Source organism: Piliocolobus tephrosceles, chromosome 11, assembly GCF_002776525.5.
Source record: "Piliocolobus tephrosceles isolate RC106 chromosome 11, ASM277652v3, whole genome shotgun sequence".
NCBI classification, from domain to species: domain Eukaryota; kingdom Metazoa; phylum Chordata; class Mammalia; order Primates; family Cercopithecidae; genus Piliocolobus; species Piliocolobus tephrosceles.
The window spans coordinates 105,418,379-105,429,765 of record NC_045444.1 but is presented as its reverse complement, the minus strand read 5'-3'; the positions used below and the strand labels follow the sequence as shown (position 1 = coordinate 105,429,765).

Below are 11,387 nucleotides of genomic sequence, written 5' to 3'. Positions count from 1 at the left end.
CTTTATCACAAGGCCTCACCCTCAGCTACCTCACTTTACTCTTTACCCTCTGTAAAATGGAAGCCGATGGCGGGGGTGGGGATGGGGAGGAGGAGAAGTTCTCAGGGACTTGATCTTCCCTACTAGAGCCCCATCTCTTGCCTTCCTGCCCTGGCCGTGACAGTTCCACTACCACTCCCACTCCCTCCCTCCCCGGGCGCAAAGAAAGACCGGCGCAAAACCATCTGCAGGCGCTTCCAGCGCTTTATAGTTCTTTCCGGGACAGACGGACAGACAGACAGACAGTGCGGTCCGCTCTGTCGGCCCGCATCATTGGCACCTTGGACACGGCCCCAGGCCCAACCCAGTCCCTGGTACTCTACCGCGAGGATTCCTGTCCCGCCTCAGCTCAGCACCTCGGACAGTTCCCAGCCCAGCCTCCCCCCTCCCCCCTCCCTCCGCAAACAACCAAATAAATTAAAAGGGGCAGTGGGGAGGGGAAACAAAAAAGCTAAGGATAAGGAAGCGGGATATTCCTCCCCCAAGGTAAGAAGTTTTCTTCTCCTCCCACCTGTCCACTGAGGCGCCGCGGCCGGGGTGATCTCCCAGGTTGATTTTGCCTCCAAACCTCAGCCTCCTGAAAGAAGCCGTCAGCCCCTTCCTCCACCCCCCCCCCAGCTCCCAGCATGCAACACGTTGGAAAAGGTGGGGAGAGGCAGTGGGGGTGGGGCGAGGGGCCATCCTGGTGGCTGTCTGGGTGCCTGCAGTTTCTCCTGGCACCTCAGTCGATCCAAATTAAAAACTAATATTCCCTTTGATCTGGGGAAGGGGGTGTGGGAACTCAGTCAGGAATAAAAAATGCAAGCTGACACAAGTGGAGGAAGAAGGCAGACAGGAAGGAAGACGGTGACACATGACAGGAGCAACAAGAAGAGGAGATGGGGACACAGGTGCAGGAGGAGAAACGGGGGGCCATGGGGTACAGTCAATCAAGGGGTAAGATAGAGATGCGGACACACACGCCCAAGGAACAGAAAATGGAAAGGCAGGGAGAGGGAGGAAGAAAGAGAGGAACAGGAGAGAGAGAGAGGAATGCAGACAGGAGGAAAAATGGAGACACAAAAAGGAGGCAAGGAAATGGACAAAACCGAGGGGGAATGGACTGAAGGGAAGGGGAAGACCCGGGCAGAAATGAAGAAATAGGGGCGCAGACAGACGGGAAGAGTGAGGTTGGAGTGCCCTTCCCGCGCTCATCTTCCGTCCCCACTTCACGCCCAGCAAATCCAAACACCGCGGCCTCTGGTGTCCCGGCCTCCACTTTCCCCTGAGGGGCATGGGCGGCTCCTCCTCCGCCCAGCCGGGGCGCTGAGCGGCGGTAACAGCGGCGGTGGCTTGGTGGTCCCGGGGGGTCCGAGTGTGTGTCGGGGGCTGGGGCGGGGGATGGGCGAGGCCCCTGGGTATCCCTAGCGGTCCAGGTTCATAGTCCAATGCTTGGCTCCGGCCGCGCAGCTGTCCCTGGCGGCCGAGGAGGCGGCGGACGCGCCCCCGTTCGGTGGGCCCCCGCCGCTGGCGGCGGCCTCGCCCTCGTTCTTGAGGTCTTGAAAGACCTGCGTGAAGAAGTGGGGGTCGGCGTTGAGCCGCAGCATCTGCGGGCTGAGCCGCTGGATGAGGCGCAGGCAGCGCTGCCAGAAGCGCTCCTTGTCGGGCTCCACGAGGAAGGGCTTGAGTGGGTAAGAGATCTCGTTGCCCATGTAGGAGTAGGCGAGGTAGAGGCAGGTGAGGAAGGCGGCCTGCAGCTCGGCGGCCGACGCCAGCTCGTCCCCACGCAGCGACTCGCGGCACAGCAGGTACACGAACACCAGGTTGGCGGGCGTAATGAAGGCCTGGTCTTGCCAGCCCTGCAGCAGCAGCGAGCGGTCCACACCGCGGAACCAGCCCACCAGCTCGCCGGGGCTCAGCTCCTTGAGACGGTAGCAGCGTCGGCACACGAAGTCGCCCAGACAGCGCAGCAGCTCGCCGGTGGACGCCTGCACGATGACCCGCCGCGGCGAGCCGCCAGGCACCGGCGGCGCCGCCTGCGGGGCTGGGGGAGGCGGTGGCGGAGGCTTTCCCCCTCCCGAGCCCGGCGGCTGAGCGGCCGCGCTGCCCCCCGACGGTGGCTCGCAGGTGGCGGCAGCCGCGGGCACGGTGGGCACTGGCACCGCCAGGGGCTTGGCGGTGCCACCGCCGTCGGGGGGATCCCGGCCCTTGCGGAGAAGGTTCTCGCGGTTGCGTTGCTGGACCAGGGGGTCAGGGCCCGTGGATGCCGGCTTGGGTGTCACCTTCTTGCTGCCTTTCTTCTTCTTGGCGGACGCGGCCACCAGGCGCTTCCAGGTGAGCGCCGAGATGAGCACAGACGGCCGCTTGAGTCGGCTCTCGCCTTTGCCGCCCTTGCCCACTGGCGGCGCCCCGTAGCCCCCCAGCGCCTCGTCCCCCGCAGGCGGCGCCTTCTTCTTCTCTTCGGGCAGCCCGCCGGGCCTCCGGCCCTTGGCCGAGGAGGCAGGGGAAAGAGACAGCACCGTGCCCATCCTGCAGAGCGGGGCCGGCGCCCGGGCCCCAGCGGGAGCCGCGGGCGGCGCCGCTGCTACTGCAGCCCCGGGGGACCCGGCGGTGGGGGGCCTAGCCCCGGCCCGGGCGCGCGGACTGGCGGGGGAAGGTGGCTGCTAGGCGGCTCCGCTGCTCTGAGCCTGAGCTGCGCCAGCTGCAGCGTCAGCCCCACCCCTTGGGCCCCTTTTTTCGCCGCGCTGTGCCCCGCCTCACGCGGCCAATCCGCTCCCGAGTTGCACTCCTGATGGGCAGCTCCCGTCACCAATAGACTCTCGCACGTCAATTTCAAGTCCCGCCCCAATCCCCACCCTCTGTCCTGAGTCTTTTCCCTTCCCCCGTTCCGGGGAAGGGGAAGGCGGTGGTCGTCGTTCGAGTGGCCGCCTCAGGGTCAGAGTTGAAGAGGGGTGGTGGCTGCTCCTACCTCCTCCTCCGGATGCTAGAGCATGGGTCAGCTTGTTCTGATGCACTGGGTCGCGGTAGCAGATAAACCATGGGAACAGCCCTCCTTCCCTCTGCCTTTGAATTTGTGTGGGGGGCCAGTGTGAGTAGTGAGTGCCCTCACCGGATGCCCAGGTCCCAGCTGGGTCGCGTTGCAGTGGCTCCTCCAATGTGACTGTCAGGTCTGTTTCCTCTTCGCCACCCCACCTCGCCCACTAACCCCCAGGTCGCTAGAGGGGCTGCAGCAGGCACATTTCTGCCCTGCCTGTTTGGGAGTCCTGGCAGAGCCTTCTTGCAGGTCACAACCCGCCTCCTTGGGGGTTCCAGCTTGAAGGGGAGAGGGGGAGCAGCAGAGTCTCAAATATGCCCCTGAGGCCTCTGCTTGCCGTCCTGATACTCTGCAACTGAGCCTGTGGGGCAGACCCTTGGCTCTGGTCCCTGTGCAGCTCCACTAATATACACAGATCTCACACTTGGGTGAGTGATGGATAAGGTTGGTCCCTGGGGAAACGCTGGAACTTGGACCACTTGGTTTACCCGGTTTTGGATAGTGAACGGAGCCTCCTGTGTGGATGGAAGCCCAAGAGGGTTGGACCAACCTCCAGCCCAACCCTGGGTCCAGGTGAGGTGAGTTTCATCATTAAATGCTTCCTGCAGGTCAGGTCCCAGCTGTCCCCACTCCCAGGAGCAACCTGTTAGGCTGGGTCCTGCCCACTTCTCTCTGGGTCTGTCTGTTCCCTCCTCAGTACCCATCAGCCCTTTGCCCTGGGTTTTGGACTCCCCAGGCCTTACCTGCAGGTCTTGAGCACAGCTGGTTCTGGACCTATTCTATCTGCCTTGTTAGATCATGTCCACCCTTCTTGGAACCTGCTCTGTGTGCATCCCCCAGCACAAGGGTCTTCTGGCTTCTAAAGTAAGTGGAACTTGTAGGTGCACATGGGTTCGATGTGGAGAAAAACCCCTGCCTATGTATTTCAGTAAATTCTCAAGATTGCCCTTGGAGTCACCTCCATGCTCCTCACAGACCACCAACATAGCTCCAAGGATCCACTGCTGTCAGGGTTGATTTGTGCACATATGTGTGTGTGTGTGTCACTGCAGATAGGCTGTTCTAGAATCCATATGGGCTGCAGTTCTAGCTACCAGAGGTACCAGCATTTCCCAGCCATTCCACAGCCCCTGCTCACTCATACCCTCCTGGAGGCTTGTGGTCTGCCTGTCTCCATTCCCCTTCCCTTTGCCACCATGCACATGCAGCCTTGTACCTCCTCCCTAACTCAGCACCCAATATGCATTTTCTCAATGGTGTATCTCTGCTCCCTAGGATCTGATCTTTATTTTCTTGCAGCCCAAGCTGACCTGCCCAAACTCTCATTCTCGCCATAGTTGTGGGAAAGTGTTCCCTCTTTTCAGCTGCTGTAATTGGCCCCACTTCCTCCTACATGGTGTTCTGAGTCACTCTTTATCTGCCACCAAGGAATAGTCAGTTCACCGGTAGTTAAGGACAAGCCCTGTAGAGACTGAGTTGCTCTGGTGGAAACACCGGGCATGTGGATCCAAATGGCACGTGAGTCTTTCCAGCTCTGCTCCCAGGAGTCCCTCACTGGCATAAGGCCTATCATTAAGGTCATTTAGGACCACGTCTTCTAAGCAGCACCCACAGAGTGTCACCACTGTGGTACCCTACTTCCAGCCCAGCTCTGACCTCCTACTGTTCTCTTGGTCCAAACCAAGAATTTCCTCCTCTGCTTCAGGAACCCCAAATCAGGTGCCTCAGAGGGTCCTACTCCCCCTCCTCATTTTCCACCTTGCTCTGCCTCCAACCCTTTTTCTGGCTCACATGCTCCCCACCCTCCTGCTCTGGTTATCCCTCTGGAATCTCTGAGCTCCTTCCACTGGGCCAGAACCCTCTCTCAGACTGTCAAGCTCTTGAAATCCTACCTCCTCCAAGAAGCCTTTTTTGATTAATTGGAAGGGACCTAATACTCTTTCTGACTTCAGCCTTTCCAGCCTCTTCCCCTCAACAACAGTGGCTGCATAACAACTTGGTTAAGGGCTGGGCTCTGGGTCTAAGATGTGTAAGATGGATATGGATGGAATTTTGAAGACAAGCAGACAAGCTAATCAAAGAGATCCAGAAAGAGTAACAACATTGCTGTTGTATATAAGCCAGTGGCATTGAGAGCTGAGAGGAAGGGTTATTATGTTTCTGCAGGGGGAGAACAAGGGGAATAAGCCTAGTGAAACCAGAAAGACTTCATGGAGGAGGTGGGCTTCGTAGAAGGGTGATGGCTTTCCCACATTTGCAAGTGTACTCTTCTGGTTAGGTTATGTTTGGGTTCATATTCTAAGATTCATGTATCTTCATTATAATAGTATCTCTATGTTGCTTCTTGTCTGCCCATCTCCCTTATGTTCCTCTGGGGCAGTGCTGGTTGTATCAGACTCCCTTAGATGGGACAGCCCCTGAGGCCAGGCTCCTTGTATGTCTTTATCTCTCTGTAGATTACCTAGAACAGTGCCTATTCAGATAACGGGTTATTCCTGAAGGCTTTTTAAAGCAAATACTCTAGGCCCAGACCAAGAACTGGAGCGCCTAGACTGAGGTTTTAGCCTGGGTAGGATTTGGCCTTATTGATGAGTGCATCACCATCAAATTCACGATAGATACTCTTGCCACTCACCCCACCTGGGCAGGTGGGCCCCATCTTTTAAGAGAACATCTCCAGACAATGCTGCTCACACTTTGCCTCTCTTTGGCTCTTCTTATCTCCCTTCTGAGAAGGGAGGCAGGAGACAGGAGTCCTAGTCTATGACTGCCAGTTGTATGACCTTGGGGAAGTAATTTCAGCTCTCTGGGACTCGGTTTCATCATATTAAAATGCAGGGATTCTATAGATTTGACGCTTATTATAAGATAAAAAATGCATATTAAAAGAATAAGATAACATTTTAGGAATTGGACTAGAAGAGGATTCCTAAAGCCTCCTTCAACTCCACAGTTCTTATTCTAAACAAAATTTGTCCTGTGAATCTGTTTCACTCTCCAGCTCCAGCCCTGTCTGCTTCTCCCTAATCTGTTTCTGTCTGATGGGCTCAGTCTTTGTGTGCACAGTATCTGTGTGAGGCCTGCATTTCTGCAGTTCAGCCCAGGAGATGAAGGGGAGGGGAGCTTAGGCTCTCAGCAATGTAAATCTTCCTAGGTCCCGCGAAGCTTTAGAGGGGCCCCTAAAAGGTGAGAAGGCAAAGAAGAGGAAGGCAAGATGGCTGAGGCCCAGGATATCCCCAGTAAACATCAAGGCCCCAGAAACCAAGGTCATTGCATCTCCCTGTCTCCAACGGGCCCCTACAAAGAGGCTAATGATGACATAGGTTCTTAAAATATCCAGGATGGAGACCCAGCCTGGGCATCTGAATGCCTAGATCTTGCTGCCCCCTGCCCTGGCACCCCCAACTCCCTTGCCCATCAGTCTCAGTTCCTGAGGTGTGCAGAGGGGGTGGTTATGCACCAGCCCAGGCTTCCCTCCCTCTCCTGAGGACCCTACCCCAGGGGAGAAGTGGGTGACTAAAACAAACGAGGGGAGCAGAACCCCTCTACAGGTAACAGTGGAGGGGGGAGTGAGCAGAGAGAAGAGAGGAATTGACAGAGGAGGTGCTGCTAGCTGTCAACAGGGAGACCCGAATTCTCATTTCTTTCCCATTTCACAGGCTCTTTGCTAGAAGGACTTAATTAAGGAGCCCAAATATAGTTTCTTTTGAACAGTGAATAGAGTTGGGAGCACAGATGAGGAATGTGATGCTCTGGGGTGGGGAGAGAAGGGACCAGTGCTGAGATGCTGGAGGGCCCAGGGTGAAGGGGATAGAGAGGACAGGGGTGAACTGGTGACTCCTTTTCCCTGCCATAAGCTCTGCTGCTTTCCTTGATGAAAGAGGGGCCATTTCTACCTCTCCCATCCTCAGTCCTGATCTCCCTTCAACTCCCTGGATCCTGCCTTCACCTCCTTTACTGTCCCCTGAGAACAGCTCTCTCTGTCCAGTTCTCCCAGCATTCACCAGAAGCTTTAAGTCTTGGTTCACCTTCTGCCTCCACCAAGCCCCCTTTTTGCCTCCACCCTTTCGTCCCCAACTCCTTCTCCTCCCAGATCCTGCTGGCACCCAGCATAGCACTACAGATGTAGGAGCAGATCAAGAAGGGCGGGGGTGGTAGCTGTTGCTTTTCTGGGATATTCTTAGCCTGTCTGGGGGCTGGAGCTGGAATCAGCGTTTCCATCTCAACCAGGCAGGTGGCTGCCAGAAACTGCCACTGTGACTGGGTCTTCATCTAGTTCCATATCCCTTACCCTGTCCCTTCCTCCTCTGTCTTGATTTCATCTATGAACACAGACCCTCTGAGAGTCCAGCCTTCCCACCCTTGTGCCCTGGGTGGAAGGTTTCCTCTACCTATCAGGCGTAGCCCCAGGAAGGTGTGCGAACCTCACTGGAGGCTTGGGGAGAAAGAAGAGCCTTGGAGAACTCTGGCTCAGATGCTCCCTAGAGCTGCACACAGCCCTTTTCTCTCTGCCCCAAGGCCCTCTTCTTTCATCTGCCCCCAGCAACCCCTGCATGATACTCAGTCCCTAGACTCTAGCCACCACCATGAAGGCCTTTCTTATCTTGATTTACAGGAGTCACTCAGGGGCCCTACAGTTTCGGAAGTGGCCTCCTGAAAGCAGCTGAACCCTGGGGTCCAGGCCTCCTTTGGGCCAGAACAAGGGGCTCACTCACCCAGATACCTCCCCCTACCTTTTTCTTTGAGACAAAGTCTCACTCTTTTGCCCAGGCTAGAGTACAGAGGTGTGATCTTCACTCATTCCTGAGCTCAAGGGATCCTCCCACCTCAGCCTCCCAAGTAGTTGGGACCACAGGCATGCATCTCCAGGCCTGGATAATTTTTGTACTTTTTGTAGAGACAGAGTTTCACCATGCTGCCCAGGCTGGTCTCTAATTCTTGGGCTCAAGCAATCTGCCCACCTCAGCCTCAAAGTGCTAGGATTACAGGCATGAGCCACCACACCTGGCCCTCTCAAATGTCTTTATCAGCAGAGGCAGAGGCAAAGAAGAAGTCTCACTCATTCACAAATCACACAAAAAAAGTTTGTCACCTTAAGAGGGATAGACAGTGGAAGGTCTCCTGTGTGGGTTCTGAGGTCATTCGGTCTATGTTCAAATCCAGCCCCTCCACTTATGACCTGGGGCCCTTGGGGCAAGTTTCTTAATTCTTCTGAAGTCTATAAAAGTGGACCATCCAAGGTGCGTAGGAGATCACCAACCGCAGCCGGGCTGAGGCTGAGAGCATGTACCAGATCAAGTATGAGGAGCTGCAGACGCTGCAGGAGATGACCTGCATTGTACAAAGACTGAGATCTCCGAGATGAACCGGAACATCAGCCGGCTCCAGGCTGAGACTGAGGGCCTCAAAGAACAGAGGGCTTCCCCGGAGGCTGCCATCGCAGATGCCGAGCAGTATGGGGAGCTGGCCATTAAGGATGCCAACACCAAGCTGCCTGAGCTGGAGGCCGCCCTGCAGTGGGCCAAGCAGGACATGGCGCACAGCTGGATGAGTACCAGGAGCTGATGAATGTCAGGCTGGCCCTGGACACCGAGATCACCACCTACAGGAAGCTGCTGGAGAGCCAGCTGGAGTCTGGGATGCAGAACATGAGTATCCATACGAAGACCACCAGTGGCTATGCAGGTGGTCTGAACTTGGCCTATGGGGACCTTACAAGCCCTTGGCCTCAGCTACAGCCTGGGCTCCAGCTCCTTCAGCCACATTCGCTCCACCAGGGCTGTGGTTGTGAAGAAGATCAAGACCCACAATGGGAAGCTAGTGTCTGAGTCCTCTGACATCCTGCCCAAGTGAACAGCTGCGGCAGCCCCTCCCGGCCTGCCCCTCCTGCGGCTGCCCCAGAGCCTAGGAGGGAGGCCACTGTGCAGGGGAACACAGGGAATGGGAGACCCACCTGAGGCTCAGCCCTAGCCCTCAGCCCACCCACAGGGGAATTTACTGCCTGGGACACCCTCTTTGCCCATATCTTCAGCTACAAAACAATTCAGTCTTTTTTTTTTTTTTCCAAAATAAAACCTCAGCTAGCTCTACCAACTGTCAAAAAAAAAAAAAGGTGGACCATCATCATAAGGTTGTAAGATTTTAATCATGTGATGCTCAACAAGGCTTATATATCACATGTGAATGGTGTTCATAAATGTTAATTGTTAACAAATTATACTGTCATCATTATTTTTACAGGGCAGGAAAGCTTCACTTGACCTGTGCCATTAGCATTTCTTTTCTCATTAGAACATTTTTCATTAAAGGGCCAGGGTGGTACTATCATTTCTTTTTGTTTGGCTTCTGAAGCCCGAATTTGTATCTGTGCTTTCCTCTCAGATACTGTGCTCATACCCACTGCTACTCAGACCGTTCCTGGGGGTGGTTTGATTTGCTTCCTAGGGTCATGAAGACCTGACAGCATATGAGGCGCTGGTCCCCTTTTCTGGTCTTGCTGCAGGCCACATTACTTTTCTGAAGCTCTGAGTGTCTATTCTGGGCCAGGTTCCATGCTGGCCCCAAGTCCTGACTGTGGTTTCTGGGATCTGTACTCTGGCTACTCATACCACACTCCATGGTCTCCCCAGAGCTCCAGAGGCTCTACAGTCAGTTCTGCTTTTCAAGGGCTTTGAGGAAAATGTTCAATAAGATTATTAAACCACATGAGCAGATACTACTTGAGAAACTGTAGCCTACACGGTACTGGGCTAGGTGGTGGGAACACAAAAAGGTGTGAGGTAGGGCTCCAGCCTTCAAAGAATGTACAACATAGGTGGCAGAGATATGAAAAATAGTGAGAAATAGCAGTGAAATGATGTGTCCTATGGCCAGTTACAGATAATGGGATTTAATGACTTGGCTAATCCTGCCCACCCCCTTCCACCTTCCACCATCACAGCTAATCCTTCTCCAGCTTGTCCTAAATTCATATGCACACAGAGTTAGAATTCTTTTTTATTTATTTTATTTTATTTATTTATTTTTTTTTGTGACATAGTTTCTTTCTTGTTGGCCAGGATGGAATGCCATGGTGCGATCTCGGCTCACCGCAACCTCTGCCTCCCAGGTTCAAGCGATTCTCCTGCCTTGGCCTCCTGAGTAGCTGGGATTACAGGCATGTCCCACCACACCCGGCTAACTTTCTGTATGTTTAGTAGAGGTGGGGTTTCACCTTGTTAGCCAGGATGATCTCGCTCTCCCTACTTCAGGTGATCCGCCTGCCTTGGCCTCCCAAAGTGTTGGGATTACAGGCATGAGCCACTGTGCCCAGCCAGAATCCATTTTTAACTGTGTTTGCTCTAGTGCATGGCCTTCCTTGTCCAACCCCAGGCTGTGATGATAAGCACTGGTCCCAAGGTAGAACCAGGCCTCAGCAATCCCCTGCTCACAGTGACAATGGGTCCTACCCCCTGTGCATGATGAGGCTTAATGAGTAACTCCTATGTGAAGAGCGTGGTAGGTCTGCCTACTGTTCCGATGTCTTAGATAGGGCCTTTTGTTGACTTCCTATTTGTCCAGAATTGGGGGCAAGTGGGGGATGGGCTTCAAAGCAGGTTCATTAATTTACACTTGCCTCTGTCTGGTTCCTAAATATAAAGATAGTTCTTTATGTTGACCTCCTTTGAGTAAAAAGGCATTTCTAATTTATAAGCTAGAGCCCCACATATACTTGCTTTTGATTTTGAGTAGGGAGCAGAGGCAAGTAAGGTCGTCCACTAGATTAATGGGTCCTAAACTACTCTGCCCAGCAGAGCCACCTAGGGGAATTTTGTAAACATATAATTTCCGGGCTCTACCTCAGACCTATGGGATCATAATTTCTTTTTCTTTTTCTTTTTCTTTTTTTGAGGCGGAGTTTCACTCTTGTTCCCCAGGCTGGAGTGCAATGGCATGATCTCAGCTCAACACAACCTCTGCCTCCCGGGTTCAAGCGATTCTCCTGCCTCAGCCTCCTGAGTAGCTGGGATTACTGGCGCAGGCCACCATGCCCAGCTTATTTTGTATTTTTAGTAGAGAGAGGGTTTCTCCATTTTGGTCAGGCTGGTCTTGAACTCCTGACCTCGTGATCCACCCGCCTCGGCCTCCCAAAGTGCTGGGATTACAGGCATGAGCCACTGCGCCCGGCCTGGAATCATAATTTCTTTGGGTGGGCTCAAGATGAAATCCCTGTAGGAAAAAAATTAAAAGGGAGGAGAAAACTCTAGGAAATGGCTGGGTCCCACCTGTTCTTTCTGGAGAGCACCACTGTTGTCTCTCTGGCCAAGCCGCCAGCCCCACCACTCCATGGTAGGAA

At 54.4% G+C, this 11,387-nt stretch overlaps 1 protein-coding gene and 1 pseudogene across 1 annotated transcript; one reads left to right on the top strand and one right to left on the bottom strand.

Moving 5' to 3' along the window:
* Positions 1 to 218: 218 nt before the first annotated feature.
* Positions 219 to 2,733, bottom strand: CDK5R2 (cyclin dependent kinase 5 regulatory subunit 2). The gene has a single exon (XM_023217390.2). The coding sequence runs from the start codon at positions 2,544 to 2,546 to the stop codon at positions 1,443 to 1,445; it is 1,104 nt and encodes a 367-aa protein (XP_023073158.1). The 5' UTR covers positions 2,547 to 2,733; the 3' UTR covers positions 219 to 1,442.
* A 275-nt stretch (positions 2,734 to 3,008) lies between these two features.
* On the top strand, positions 3,009 to 8,905 carry LOC111545706 (annotated as a pseudogene).
* Positions 8,906 to 11,387: the final 2,482 nt, after the last annotated feature.